This window comes from Sphaeramia orbicularis, chromosome 6 (genome assembly GCF_902148855.1).
Source record: "Sphaeramia orbicularis chromosome 6, fSphaOr1.1, whole genome shotgun sequence".
In the NCBI taxonomy this organism is placed as follows: domain Eukaryota; kingdom Metazoa; phylum Chordata; class Actinopteri; order Kurtiformes; family Apogonidae; genus Sphaeramia; species Sphaeramia orbicularis.
Window position 1 is genome coordinate 39914867 of NC_043962.1, and position 16658 is coordinate 39931524.

The window sequence follows — 16658 nt, forward strand, 5'->3', positions numbered from 1 at the left end:
ATTTTCTCGTAGCTCTGTAATTTCTTTGTAGTTCTGTAAATGCACCAAAACTTTGATTTATTCTCTACATATTCCATGCAAACTAATTCTAAAGAGCTTCTTAAACAGTCACCACTTTGAGGTAAAACATAGGGATACGTTTTGGCTAAAGACAGTTTTGTTTTTCTATTTCTGTTCTAAAATGGCTCTTTAGATCCATGACCCATGACCTAGATGGAGCATATGTTGAAAAATAAACATCATAAATCAAACCCTTTTTTCCAACGGTCCTTTTTACACAAACTTTTTGAAGCTCCCAGGTACATTACATTTACAGATCACAGTGAATCTACAAATACACAAAACATTTAGTAACAGGCAGAATATTGTTCAAATTTAACTTACTTCTCTTAAGACATTTCAGGTTGTTCATATTTGTTCAGGTTATTCACATTTTTTGTGAAAGGATAGTTTTTAAATGTAAATATGTTCTTGTAATTTTACCTTTTTTTCAAACACCAAAACAAAGAGAAACATGTGTCATCATTTATGTGTCATTATTTATAGGTTATTATGATATTATTTTTCTGGTCCAACCCACTTCAGATTGAATTGGTCTGGATGTGACCCCTGATGATTTGAAACCCCATGATTCATATCTTCAGTTTTTGCATTTAACAGACTCATCCAAGTGGCCACATTGGACCCTTTATTGGGCTGGTTTTGGCCACAGACCATATGTTTGACACCTGTGCTTTAACCCATAAAGACCCAAACATCCATCGTCGACCAAAACCATCTACTGATCAAAAACGTTTTATAACTGTTGAGCCACAAATTCTACCAATACGTTAAAATAATTGGTGTTAAATACAGTTTGTCATCTTTTCATGGTCATCAGATATGACCCATTGGACGTTCAGAGGCTCCGTAGTGTACGTAGAAATGTCGTCATCTTCTACAACATTGATTCACCAGTAAAACCCATGGAGTTGTATCTATGACAGTGGATGGAAAGGTTTGATTGTGCTCAGTTAACCCTTTCATGCATGAATTATGAAAATATTACTCAAGACCCCCCGCCCCGAGTGGTTTTTATTCGTCTTTAGGCATGAAAAAAAAAACAAAAACAAAACAAAAAAAACAATACGATTGAATTTTTTTATGAACCTATTTTTCATGGAGTTACAAAAATGTCCACTCAACTGATCACCATGCTTTTAATTTTAGAGGCAAAGAAACATGTATTTATTGATATACATGTTTAATGCTGCTAATCTGATGTTTTCTCATATTTTATCATACTCTAATACTAATTATTACTCACTTCATGAGGATAATATGCAAAAAACAAAAACTTTTTGTTTAACCCATAAGGACCCAGTGTGACATTTGCGGCAGTTCCCAAATGAATTTTTCCTCTGTATTTAACCATCCTTAAGTGGTTTATCACCATTTATTGTAATATTATTTTCTGTATTTTGTGTTTTTTTCAGTGAAAATCAGGTATTTTCTGATATTTAATTTACTAATCATGTAGATGTTCGTGAAAGCTCAGAGTAAAGTTGAGGATTATTATATCAAAAAAGAAAAAACTGAATAAAAAGTTATTTTTTCAGCAAAATATATCATTAATTGAACATGAACCCAGTGTGTCCATCCACTGTCATTGATCCAACTCCATGGGTTTTACTGGGGAATCAATGTTGTAGAAGATGACGGTGTTTCCACGGTAACTACGGAGCCTCTGAACATCCAAATGGGTCACATCTGATGACCATGAAAAGATGAAGAACTGTATTTTACACCAATTATTGATATGGATTAGTCGATCATCAGGGATTAAACAGTTTATATCAGTCGAGGATTTTGGTAGATGGTGGATGTTTGGGTCTTAATGGGTTAAAAAAGGAAAAAAAAACAACTGTTAATTATAGACAAATAACAATTAGCAATTTTTTTTTTTACACTCAAACATGTTACAGCAAATCAGGTTTATTCAGAACAGCAAAGTTACAGTAATGGTTTGAATGTCAGTGTATGAGATGGTGCATAAGTGTCCACTGTGTCAGCTGATATGGAACTAAAACAACATCCATAAATATACAAGAGAACAGCTGTAGAAATAACTGTCCACTGTTGTGTCCAGTATGCATGAAATGGTTAATGATAAATTTGACTGAAAAAGTCATTTTTTCTTCAGTTTTCTCTGCTTTTGATGTAATAATCTTCAACTTTAATTTGAGCTTTTACAAGCATCTACATCAGGGGTGTCAAACTCATTTTGGTTCAGGGGCCATATTTAGCCCAATTTAATCTCAAGCGGGCCAGACCAGTAAAATAATGACTTAATAACTGATAAATAATGACAAATCCAAGTTTTTCTTTTTGGTTTAGTACAAAATGAATTATGAAAATATTTACATTTTACAAAAAATGTGAATAACCTGAAAAAACAGAAATTTCATTTGAAAAATTTGTGCAATTTTAACAATATTAAGCCTCGACTTATTATTTATACATTTACAATACACACAGTGTTCCATAAACATTTGGTAACAGGCAGAATATTGTTCAAATTTTGGAGTTTGGAGCTAAAATTTGAACAATTTCTACAATATTACATCTCTTATTATTAACACAACTCCAGATCACAGTGGATCCATAAATGCACAAAACATTTAGTAACAGGCAGAATATTGTTCAAATTGCACATTTCGGGTTGTTCATCTTTGTTTTTATTTATGTATTTATTTGCATTTTATTGTGAAAGAATAGTTTTGTAAATGTAAATATTTTCACAGTGTAATGTTATTTTTTTCACTTAAATTTTTTCCACATATTTTTTCACAAAGAAAATTTGTTGTTGTCATTATTTATGGGTTATTGTGTTGTTGTTTTTACTGTAGATCACATTGGTCTGTATGTGGAACCTGAACCAAAATGATTTGGACAACCTTGACTGTTCAGGTTCATTTTTGCACTTTCATCCTGCGGGGCCGGAATGGAAGCTTTGGCGGGCCAGATTTGGCCCCGGGCCGCATGTTTGACACCTGTGATCTACATGATCAGTAATTTAAATGCAGGAAAATACCTGATTCATACTGATAAAATACAGAGGATAATATTATAAATAAATGGTGATAAATCACTTAAGAAAGGTTAAATATAAAGAAAATTTAATATGGGAAGTGACATGAAAGTAGTGCTGGGTTTATATGGGTTAATTAATACATTTATTAGACTGTACAGAACCAGTTCTTCTGTAAAAGCAGGCTCTGCTGCTAATGATGCAAAACTAAGCAAAACTTAATCAATTTATAGAAACACTTCCTTCTATTGTGGGACTAATAAATTATTATTATTATTATCCATAAATTATTAGTGAACTCAAATGTATTTCTGGAAACTATGATTTTAGGTTAAACTGTATTTGATTGTTGCGACTAAAGATAAAAAGCATCATATCAGGCAAAAATGTCTAAAACCTAATAAAAGCTAAATATCAGCCTTCAGATGCTTTCATCAGTCCAAACATCAGCCAGCTGGACCGGAGGCTCATATCTCACGCTGACAACCTGAAATTTATTTTTACTGCTGTGCAAACAAAACATGAAACAGACTTATCAGGCTTCCCCTTTTGTGTTCCGCCAGTGTTTTCGCAGCTTTGTTGCAGCTGTTACTGTCATAAAATATGAAAAATGTGTTTGTGTAAAGCAGCTTTTCAGAGGATTGACACAGGCAGCGAGATCCGGTACAATGGTAGAAAACTATGGCTTCAACTGTTCTCTTTTTATTTTATTTTTTTAATATTATGCTTTACTTATTGATTCAAATTTTTCTGTGTTAAAATACTAATAATATAGTGACGTAATATTGGTAATATAGTGAAATAATAAAGTAAATATCATCTACCACCTACAGTGCAGTAAGGAAAAAATGTACTATAAATACTTTGAATTATACCCACAGTTCAACCTGAACAACACATTTGATGTAAAAAAGAAACTATTTCAGAGGAGTTTTTGGAGCGGAACATGTGAATATATGGAATTTCTATCCCAAACCGCTGACTGGAAGGCAGCCAATCTTTAATCAATAGCATTTCAGTAAAAATTCACATATATTCACGTGTCTTATGTAAATCTGACCAGGGATCATTGTTATAACTTCTATTTTTGATTGTACAGCCCTTTGACAAACTGCTGTTTGCTCCTCACCTTTTTAACTCACTGTGAGCCTTCCATCTAATGTTAGGATTTTATTAATTTGTTCTCTTTCTTTATCTTTTATTTATTTAGTTATTTTTGACAGTATCATCCTTTTTGTCAGCTGCTGAAGAACTGATATGTAGGTGGAAGAGGAAAAACATTTCAATACAAGTCCATGTAACTATTTCAGAAATGATTATAAAGGTGCGCTTTTTAGTAAAGACATAAATAAATCTTCCAGTGCTTCTATAAATCTATGGTCTGATCTTGAAGTAAACTGATGCATTGAAAGTGATGTAACATAAAGAGAGGACAAGAAAGTGATGATTGTCTGCTTCAGTTTATTTATTTATTTGTTTATTTAAAGAAACATCCAGTTGACAGGAATTAAGTGTATAAAATCCGAAAATAAATTATACTTTCAGAATAACTGGATGATATGATTTAAGAGGGAAATCATTTATGACTAAAATTTCATGCTGAAAAGAGAAAAAAACAAACTTTTCAACACTTGGAATGAGCTTCCTGAGGACTTGAAGATGGACTCCACAAATTGTGGCAAATTTTAATTTGTTACAGTCACCGCCAAAAGTTTTAGGAATGACACAAATTTCATTTTCACAAGTCTTTTTTGAATTTTCATTTTTCCATGTGATGTACACTGAAAAACACTTGAAAGCATTGTGTAGGTTTCAAAGTTATTATATGTTACTGACAAATATTTAAGGAAAGAAAGCATTTCCATCATTCCCAAACCTTTACACAATAAAGGTAATTTGGAAATATTTCTGAAAAGATTGATTTTTAAATGAGTCATTTGTATTATAGATTTGTGTGGTGTACAGGATTTATTTTCATGTGCTAGAAACATTTCACTACATAAAGGTAAAAGTTAGGACCAAACTCTCTATCCTTAACCCAGAAAGACCCAGTGCTATTTTTGTGGCAATTTCAAAATAATTTTTTCCTGTATATTTAACTTTTCTTATGTGATTTATCATCATTTACTCTAATACTATGATCGATGTTTTGCATTTTTAAGTGAAAATCAGATGTTTTTTGTATTTCATTTAGTGATCATGTAGATGTTCATTGAAACTTGAATTAAAATTGAAGGTTATTATATCAAAAACACAGAAAACTGAAGAAAATGTATCTTTTTCAGTAAAATATATCATTAACTGCACATAAACCCAGTGTCTCCATCCACTGTCATTGATCCAACTCCATGGGTTTTACTGGTGAACCAATGTGGTAGAAGATGACGGAGTTTTCACCTTCACTACGGAGCCTCTGAACGTCCAAATGGGTCATATCTGATGACCACGAAAAGATGACAAACTGCATTTTAAACCAATTATTTGCAAATATTGACAGGATTAGCAGAACAACAGGTATTAAACAGTTTCTTTCAGTAGATGGTTTTGGTGACTGGTGGCTGTTTGGGTCTGTATGGGTTAATGTGGATGAAGATGTCATCAGAGATCAGATGCTGGGGTCAGAGATGGAGGATGAGGAGGTGGAGGGTTAGGATGTGTTCTCACCATCTGGCCCCCCGTGTGGCGCTGCTGCTGGTGGTCGAACATGGCTGAGTCCAGCGAGAGGCCCCTCCTGGCCCAGTACTTGCTGGAGAACATCATCATGGCCGGCTGCATCCTGGGCACTGGCTCCGAGGCGTCCTTCATCACATGGGATGACGCCATGGGGAACCAGTGGGTGTATGAGTACCAGGGCTCCAGCCTGCTCTGCTCTGATTGACCCAAGTCCACACACTGCTGGGGGCTGAACGCTCCGAGAGAACCAGCTGCACCACGACTGCCTCCGGTTAAATACTGACACTGGGAGGAGGAGGAGGAGGAGGAGGAGGAGGAAGAGGAGGAAGAGGAGGAGGAGGAGAGTCCAGCTATCGTTGAATAAAACTGAGAAGGCAACAGTTTTTTAACCCATAAAGACCCAAACATCCACCAACCAAAATCATCTACTGATCTAAACTGTTTAATACCTGTTGATCCACTAATCCTATCAATCCCTGTAAATAATTAGTGTAAAATGCAGTTTGTCATCTTTTCGTGGTCATCAGATATGACCCATTTGGACGTTCAGAGGCTCCGTAGCGAAGGTGAAAACACCGTCATCTTCTACAACATTGGTTCACCAGTAAAACCCATGGAGTTGGATCAATAACAGTGGATGGAGACACTGGGTGTATGTGCAGTTAATGATATATTTTACTGAAAAAGACACATTTTCTTCAGTTTTCTGTGTTTTTGATATAATAACCTTCAACTTTAATTCACGCTTCAATGAACATCTACATGATCACTAAATGAAATACAGAAAACATCTGATTTTCACTTAAAAATGCAAAACATTGATCATAATATTAGAGTAAATGATGATCAATCACATAAGAAAAGTTAAATATACAGGAAAAAATTATTTTGAAATTGCCACAAAAGTAGCACTGGGTCTTTCTGGGTTAAGGATAGAGAGTTTGGTCCTAACTTTTACCGTTATGTCGTGAAATGTTTCTAGCACATGAAGATAAATCCTGTACACCACACAAATCTATAATACAAATGACTGAATGAATCTTTTCAGAAATATTTACAAATTAACTTTATTGTGTAAAGGTTTGGGAATGATGCAAATGCTTTCTTTCCCTAAATATTTGTCACAACATTGATTCACCAGTAAAACTCATGGAGTTAGATCAATGACAGTGGAAGGAGACCAGTTTTCATCTTCAGTTAATGATATCTTTGCTGAGAAAGTCACTTTTTCTTCAGTTTTCTCTGTTTCTAATATAATAACCCTCAACTTTACTCTGAGCTTTTATGAACATCTACATGATCAGAAAATTAAATGTAGGAAAATGCCTAATTTACACTGAAAAAAAGCCCCCAACACTAAATATAGAAGTAAACTCATAGCATAGTAAACTCAAAGAATCCTTTTTTTTTTTTTTCAGTATACACAGCCATAGAGGCTGATATAACAGACTAAACACAAGGTGGCAGAGCCCTCGCAACAGGGCCCAGCCTAATGGACTAATAGGTCACAGGTCTTGGTCTATCACCATGAGGGTGAGTCAAACAGAGGACATGAAACCATTTTTTTTTACCTTACAATGTATAATTTGTAGAAAATAGTTTAAAATAATTAAGAAGACTCAACACTTGAGCACTAACTAATATCTGCTTAATGTCAACAAAGGGCTGTTCAGCTGTTGGAGTCCACATGAGTCTACAAGAGGCAGATAAGGGCACCTCCTAAATCAGAGAAGTCAGAGGAGCTGTATTTTTACCATATTTACAGATCCAGCTCCTGCAAACATTCACCATGTCCAGAAAATACATCATTTGTCTGTTAATAGATGGTTTGGGAGGCTGAAGGATAGCTGTCTTATGGGAATCATCCAACTGTTCACCTTTTATGTGATAAGCTGTGGCCTAACTACTTAACTGTGTCTTGCCACAACTGCAATTTGTTTTTGTTAACTTTAGGACCTTGTTCCTCTAAGAAATGCAGGAGTGCAAGTGTATCAGCTTTACAGGCCTGTAGAGAAGGAGAAGCTGACAAAATGTCACCTACATAAAACAAAAACACTCCCTTGTGGAGCTTCAAATTTTGCTAAATTAGCGGACATTGCTTGTGGAAATTGGTAGATGATTCACAATTATTCTTAGGTATTCTGGTATAGATGTATCGTTTCATTTTGTATATAAATGCAAACCAAAAGAGACTATCTTCATGTATTGATACAAATAAGAACACATCGCTACTAGCAACTACTGAGACAATTTGGCTTCATGGTCTCAAATCATTCAACAATGTGTGTAAGTCAAAACATGGTTGCCGCACATGAAAATATACAGCTTTATTAATTACCTGTAAATCTTTTGTATCATGCGCCAACTTTTAAACAGTAGCACTTTCTTGACTAGAAATAAAAGTATACTACAAAGTGGACATTCAATTATGACTCCAGCTATAAGCTGCTCCTTAATAACTGGTTCAATCCTCACCTCAGCTTTTGATTTCAGATGTTTACTCTAATTGTAAATGGTTCTATGCCCTTAATTTAAACATACATCAACTTTGCCTTTGGACCACAAAGACAAAACATTTTGGAATATATGGTTCTTTTGGATAACATTGTCAACAACATTAACAGACTCAGAGAGCTTCTCACTATACAATCTGTCGTTAGCCCCATTAACAATAATCCTTTTAATGGAAACTTTTAAATTTGACACGTCATCTAGATGAATTACTGCTAAGGTCAACCTTCTATTATAACCTAATTACAAATATTCTCATCAAATCAGGTGTCAAAGTCACCCCAGTGTAACACAAATCTAAAGAAAGCAGAGATTAAGAAATTATACTACTATAACACTGGTCTACATTTGAAATGCTTCCAGAATAAAAGTAGTTAACCTTACCAAATTTGAGTCACTAATAAAGAAAAAATAAGTTCAAAGTTCTAGTTGGTTGCAGCTTCAAAGATACAGTCTTGGGTCAAGAAGTAAAATTCTGAGAATTAATGAGAATGGATTTATTCCAAAAGAATGTTTGTCTCAGATCTACTTCAAACACTGTCTCCTCAAGACAATACATTCATTTTACAGGTTCTATCTAGAGGAACATTTATAAATCTATTGGATAAATGTACATAGAACCAACATATATGTGGAATATCACACTATTATATATATTGAAAACATGAGCTAATCAGCACTTTGGTCATTTGTTTTCTGATTCTTCTCATTTATGTATGTACGATTTTGGACATTTAATGTCTGAAACAGATATTTCCTAAGAAATTATAGAGCAGTGTAATTATTTAGGCCTTTCAGTGTCTTTACGTCTGAACAACAGAATTTAGACTCAAATGTTTTTCTTTACTTTATCTTATTTGGATATATCTGCTTTATCAAATGTTAAGTCTACTTAAATTAATCAACCTTGATTATTTTTTTTCCCCTTAACCTCTTTCTTTGATATTTGTTTTCTTCAAACTCTTTACCCCTTACTTGGCTAAACTAAAGGGGTTGGGTCTGTGTCTCCCCTGCAGTCTTACACTATAGTTTTCACTTTATGTCACCACACCCCAAAAGGAGGGACCTCAGCAGAACACCCCGCCTCTTCAGATGGCCTTCTGCTACACAACCCTTCCAAGCTCAGTTGAAGAAAACCCCTGATCAGTTCACTTCATTCACACGTCATCACTATCGTCATAGTGAGATCAAACCTCATGCATTGCTCAGGCAACTCTGAGATGTGTATCAACCCGAGTTGAGCCAACGCCCTAACTCCAAATGTACCAGTATTTTACTCACACAACAAGAACACCAAAGCCACAAAACATGGAATGCATACATTTATCACAGCCATGGCACAACAACAACAACAATAGAGCTCTTAAATGACTACAATAACACATGTGTAACAGTTAAAATTTTTAGCATAATTTGACCTTTTTAACTCTGTCTTTGATTTGGAGTTTCAACAAGCCACCAATTTCTTGGTGAAACAACTACTTCGCCCACAATGTACTAGTACCATACTTACACAACCAAGATACTAGAGTCACAAAGTAAGGCAACAGGCAAAAAAAAATCAGAAATACCAGTCGGGTATTACTTGGAAGGTTTTTTGGTTTATTTTTAACACAACTTCTAGATCTGTAACTTCTGTTTTGAAGTTACAACAGGGTATTCAATTGTCTACACAATTAAGCTCATTCTCACTTACTACTGTGCATATGGACACCTACACACATGTCCCGTATGCCACCACAAAATTCACACACACACACACCAACATTCACTCAGCGATTGCTGGCGCCTCCACACAGGCGCACACACACCCAGAGCTTTATGCTCCAAAATGCAATACACTTAGGGATCCAATCTTTAACGTGCAGCACGGAGTTATTTATTCCTGTAGTCTTCACACACAGACTATGGACTTCATACAGGTAATTCAAATTGTCTTCCTCGGGACTCAGTACATGGCTAAGTTGCTAGATTCTAGCTCCAAGAGGAAATACTCTTCACAGAACTCCCGTTGGTTCCGACTGGACCATCAGACAGTAGTAGTCTTAGAGTATCATACACCCCCTCAGGATATTCTTCACAGAACCTCTGATGATCCAAGCTGGGACATCAGGCAGTAGTGGTCTTAGAATATCACGCATACCCCTGGGATATCCTTCACAGAACCCCTGATGATACAACCTGGGTCATCAGGTGGTAGTGGTCTTAGGATATCACACACACACCCGGCCCAAACTACTTTACCTCTGGAATCAATTTTTAATTACCAAGAGTTCCATCTTGGATAAGGCCAAAACCCCTATCCTCAGGAAACCTTGAAACATATAAAATTATTTACAATAGCTGATCAGTGATCCTACCTGAAAATCCAGCGAGTCCGACGCCCTTTTCGGTGGATCACGTCACCCTTCCTCCTTTCCAGCAGGTCCTGGCCTCCTTTGGATCAGCAATTCAGCTGGAGGGCTTTCAGTCAAGAATCCTAGATTCCCCCACGCATGGTTTCAGTCCCCAAACCTGGATGAAGGAAGGGATGTTGGGATCTGGCTCGAAGGACCAAGTTGATAGAAAAATTCTGTGATACACGCGGAGACAAAAGACGGAGTCACTGGATTCTGGAATCAGAAGATTTTACTTGCAAGGAGTCAAGTACATACAGCGAGATGCAACAGTTGACTGACTAACACGAGGAAGTCTAAGTTCTTATGAAAGAATATGGATATTCCAACCATTGGTCCAAGTGTCCAAACATGAAGACGTTTATCCAGTTCACCATTGGCTTAGGTATTCAAAAACACGGTGATGCATGGGTTCAGTGACCATGTTTGCACTCTTCTCCCACCTACACTATGGCCTGATCTTCCCAAGGGAAACAGGCTGCTCTGGCCCCGAGCTGGCACCACCAAACAGAAAACATGTAGATAGAGAAGAAATGAGAAACATATCCTGGGTGCTTTCTCATAGGATATGTTATCACGACCCATCCATGACTCATGGTCTGGACACCTGGAATTTACAGAGAATAGTCTAATACAGTGTTTCTCAAAGTGTGGGGTGGGCCCCCCAGGGGGGGTGCGAAGGCATGCCAGGGGAGGCATGGGATCTCTCCTGGGTGGTTGTTTTTTTTTCTCCTTCAGGTTAGAACATGTAGCAGGTGGAATTAATATTTTAGTATTGGAGCATTCTGGACTCATTTTAGGGACGTACAACAAACAAATCAACTGCCATGGTGATCTGTCACTAGACTAGACAAAGAGTTTAGGTTTGCACAATGGACAAGGATTGCACTGGGAAAAAAAAATGTGGAATGTTTGTGTTTTTGCACGGTTTGTACAGTTTGCACTTTAATATTCTAAGGTGTGCAATATAAATGGTCTTGTTGCAGCCACTGATATTGTTAAAATGTTCATCTTTATTACCAAAATTTGTTTGTTGTTCAAAAAAAAGTAACTTTATTGTCATAGTTGTAAGATAATTGCGCATTTCCAATTTTTATTTGGAAAAATATTGTCTTGGAGCAGTCTTGTTGAGTTTATTTGTATTGTTCAAGCAAAAATCTAAGTTATTTTTAATTTGAACAACAAATTATTCAAGGAAAAGCAAAAAGTATTGTTACAATATTGATGTTTCTTTCAATAAAAGTTAGAATTGCACCACTGTTACAATGTTGCTGGGGTTGGGGGGGCCTGGAGATTTTTCATCCTCCAATGGGGGGCCCGAGAGAAAAAGATTGAGAACCACTGGTCTAATATCATATTTCTCTAACAATAATATTACAATAACTGGTGATAAATGACTTAAGAAAGGTTAAATACAGAGAAAAATTCATTTAGGAACTGCCATAAAGTGGGTTAATGTTCCACCCATAGAACAGCTGTAACAGCTACATCTGTGTGGGTTCATGGGTGAACTAATGCTAAATGGTAACTTACTGACTCAGGAAAACATTAATAATTCCTCAAGCACAGTACAACAAAACATTTTTTATAGTTTTGTTTGTGTGACTTAAACACAATTACAGTGAACTAGTCTGAGCATTTAGTCAGCAGATGTCAGAGCTTCTATTTGACCTGATATCTGGCTAATAGAATAATATTTGGAGTACCACATCACTACTTAGCAAAACAAATGAGATAGGAATGATTCCTGGACAAAAAGAAAGTAATTACTATTCACAGATAGAAGTCAAATGTAAGTCAGGGGTTTTTGATTTTTAAAATGCTTGTGTTTTTTTGCTTCATTCTGGAGCTGAAGCCTAAACACATCAGCATCTACATCTATCATGGATCTCTACTGTCCAGCCAATCACAGAGGTTCACAAATTGTCTTTGTGGTTGTGATGACTACATCAGTCTGTTGTCAGAAAAACAGCAGGTTTGTTTAACCCATAAACACCCAGTGATACTATTGTGGCAGTTCCCAGATCAATTATTGTTTCTTTAACATTTTTTTTAACTTTAATTAGCAAGTAATTTTTCAGTATCTATTATGATATTATTGTCTGTGTTTTGCATTTTTTCAGTGAAATTCAGGTAATTTTTACCTCCGCCAAGGAGGTTATGTTTTTGCCTGCGTTGGTTTGTCTGTCTGTCTGTCTGTGTGCAAGATAACTCAAAAAGTTATGGATGGATTTGGATGAAAATTTCAGGAAATGTTGATACTGGCACAAGGAACAAATGATTACATTTTGGTGGTGATCAGGGGGGCATGGGGGGGGGGGGGCACTGATCTGCCTTGGCAGAGGTCTGAGCTCTCCAAGTGCTTCTAATTTCTATATGTAATTTACTGATCATATAGATGTTCATAAAAGCTCAGATTAATATTGAAGGTTATGAAATCAGAAACAAAGAAAACTGAAGTGACTTTTTTTTTTTTTTTTACAAAATATATCATTTACTAAACATAAACCAAGTGTCTTCATCCACTGTCATTTATCCAACTCCATGGGTTTTACTGGTGAATCAATGTTATAGAAGATGACGGTGTTTCCATGTTCATTACGGAGCCTCTGAACGTCCAAATGGGTCATATCTGATGACCATGAAAAGATGACAAACTGCATTTTACACCAATTACTGACATGTATTGATAGGATTAGTGGATCAACAGGTATTAAACAGTTTAGATCAGTAGATGATTTTGGTAGATGGTGGATATTTGGGAGGAGTTCAGGTATCTCGGGGTCTTGTTCATGTGTGAAGGAAGCATGGAGTGTGAGATTGACAGGCGGATCGGTGCAGCAGCTGCAGTGATGTGGTCGTTGTATTGGTCTGTCATGGGAAAGAAGGAGCTGAGCCAAAAGCTGAAGCTCTACATTTCCATTCCTGCTCTCACCTTTGGTCATGAGCTTTGGGTGAGGAGCTCTGTCACCAGGGAGGAGCTCAGAGTGGAGTTGCTGCTCCTCCACATCGAGAGAGGCCAGCTGAGGTGGCTCAGGCATCTGTTTCAGATGCCTCCTGGACGCCACCCTAGGGAGGTTTTCTGGGCATGCCCCACCAGGAGGAGACCTCAGGGAAGACCTAGGATAGGCTGGATAGACTATGTCTCTCGGCTGGCCAGGGAACGCCTCAGGATCCCCCCCGGAAGAGCTGGAGGAAGTGTCTGGGGAGAGGGTAGTCTGGGCATCCCTGCTTAAACCTTTGCCTTCGCGACCTGGCCCTGGATAAGAAGAAAAATAAATGAATGTATGTATGTATGTATGTATGTATGTATGTATGTATGTATGTATGCATATATGAATGTTTGGGTCTTTATGGGCTAATACCAGCCTGTCTCACTGGAAGTACTGGCCCAGGATAAAGGTGGTTATCATTCACTTTCCTTCCTCTATCTGTGTATTATCACCATGAAAGAACAAGAAAGTGAAAGAATAACAACCTCTGAGCTGCAAATACACCATGAAAATTGCTAATTTTGACAAAGACACATCTTTTTCTGTGCACATGCACTGTCACAGTGTGTACCAACAACACAGATAACTTTTACCCCTATTCTGGAACGATAACAGAGGGTGTCAGACTGATTTACAGCACTGGCACAGAGCTGATGAAAACAAGAATGTTTTAATAACTAATAGACATGAACTGGATTCTCCTGCTGTTCAGGTCATGCATCATTGCTTCTCTACAGTTTTTTAGCGTTGGTGTCGAGGAGGTCTAACTGCTGATACACAACAACATCAGGACATGTACACCTTCCAAATGTTTAGGTTTACATATGGTTCGTGTATGAACTTTGGTGTGGAGTGTCTTGTACTGTATATTTACTTTTCATTTTATGTCTTAAAAATTCTTCATATAGTTAAAACAAGGCTAATACATATTAAATATATATATGAACTTTTTTTTTTATCAGTTTGTTGTCAAGTTGAGGTTTTGAGTTAGTATTTGTTGACTGTCGAGCAGCCTTTTTCGTAATTTTACAGTTTTTGGAAGTAAATCAAGACTACTCTGTTGTCAGTTGTATTATGTTTGTGTATTGTTCCACTGGACAAAACTTTCATGACTTGAAGTTTGTTTACCAAATAAAAGTCTGCTTAAATCCACACTAAACACATTTGAATTCCAGGTCAACCTTGGGTGATTTATTAATATTATTTAGTATATATATTAATATTAAGTTAGTTTTAGTTTTGCTTTTAGGACAGTTTTGCATCACATTTTCACTGCAACAATTGTTTTCTTCTACAGGTACTTGTATTTTGCTTTCTGTTTTACTGTTGCTCTTAAAGTTGGAATAATGTTGTTTTCAGACACATTTCTCTTTTTATTCCTTTTTATACACATCTGTCATCACATTTGACCAGGTCCAATGATCACATACTGTGTCCCTGTTACACTTCATCTATCGAGGATAAATCACATTGTCACAATTAATTCATGAAAGAAGGTAAAAATATTTTATTCCAACTTTATGGGCAACAGTGTACTTTTAGTATTAATTGCATTAGTATTATTATTAGTATTATATTCGTGGTATTCTTCTTTTGTACAGTTAGTAGTTTTTGTTTTTATTAGGGCTGTGCAAATTAAAGCATTAACGTGGATTAATCCATCATCATGATTAATCTGATTAAAAATTTAAATGCAATTAATCCATCTGCAATGCAAAATGACTCTGAACATTTCTGCCAACGTCTTTGGGTCAGTTTGTCCAAGTCGAGTTACTCTCGTGCATGAAAAAATGGGCAGTTGATCCGGCAGTGACAGGCAGCAGAACCAACCCATAAAGATGGAAGACACTAAACTGGAAACTTGACACTAAACTGGAACTTGGCTGGAAATATGAGGACAAAAAACAAGAGACAGAACAGTTGTTTCAAGTTGTTTTGTCGAAACTGCTGAAAGTGTTTAATAAACACGTTAAGTGCGTATGTGTCTTTCTTGAGTCTGTTTGCTCATGTAAAATGAAACACAATTAATATAGATGAAAAATGAATGATATTTAACTGTGATTAATCAAAATTAATCCACAGCAACCCTGTGATTAATTTAACTACAAATTTTAATTGGTTGACAATGCTAGTTTTTATTCATTAATGCATGTGATGAATAAAATTATAATTTATGGTGTATTGAAACTAAAATGTTCTGTATGTTTGTGCAACAAAAACATTTTCATCAATTATTTAAATGAGATTAAAAAACATCTTTAATCTGCCTTAGGAGAAATATATCTGTTTATTGTTTGTTAAGTTTTATGTGCAATCTCTCATTTGTTACGTTGTATAAAAGTAACCAAAATAGTTTTGAATTCATGCTATTAATTAAAGTTTTCCTCCTCTTGTTGTTTTTCTATGTTTCTGTGTTTGTCTTGTGTTTTTGTTCCTGTCCTGCTCCTCCTGACGTTACTATGATTTGTACAAATACTCCGAGTTTGTGTTGCAGGGGAACAGTCGATGCTTCATTCAGCTCAGAGTGAGCAGGTGGAGCCGAGTGAATGACAGGTCAGGAATCAGTCCACACAAAGCAGCCTCCACTTCAATAAAACCCACAGAGATCTGGGCCTGATAACTCCAGGCTGCGGGCTACGTGCTATCAGCCGTATGCTGAGGCAATTTCCTCCTGCACAGGAAATGAAAGAGCAGTGAGACGGCGGCAGAGGCCCGGGCAGCTTTGTTCTAATTGTGATGTGGCTTTATGAGCAGATTGCAGGTGATACCTTGGCCCGTCTCCTCCGGCTTTTACGCAAGACGCCTTTGCCAAATGTCTCCCATCAAAGGGGGAGGAGGAGGAGGGGCTGCAGGCCATCACTTCCTCATGTCCATCATACACTTGAAAAAGGCTGGAATGACATTTGGAGCTTCGTCTCCTAAGGAGGAAAGAGGTGTGTTAGTTGTTCAGTGGAGAAGAGGCTCTGACATTTATGCAAAAAATTCATGAATGGAAGATGAATGTGAAGAAGTGAA

At 36.5% G+C, this 16658-nt stretch overlaps 1 protein-coding gene across 1 annotated transcript in view; it reads right to left on the reverse strand.

The window, feature by feature from the left end:
* tph2 (tryptophan hydroxylase 2 (tryptophan 5-monooxygenase)) overlaps positions 1–16458 on the reverse strand; it is a 38274-nt gene extending 21816 nt beyond the window's left edge. Inside the window, exons 1-2 of the mRNA XM_030135582.1 lie at positions 16412–16458; positions 5735–6028 (exon numbers count right to left, since the gene is read on the reverse strand). Coding sequence (XP_029991442.1) covers positions 5735–5893 — 159 coding nt within the window. The 5' untranslated portion in view covers positions 5894–6028; positions 16412–16458. The remainder of the gene's footprint in view (positions 1–5734; positions 6029–16411) is intronic.
* Between the last annotated feature and the right edge of the window lie 200 nt (positions 16459–16658).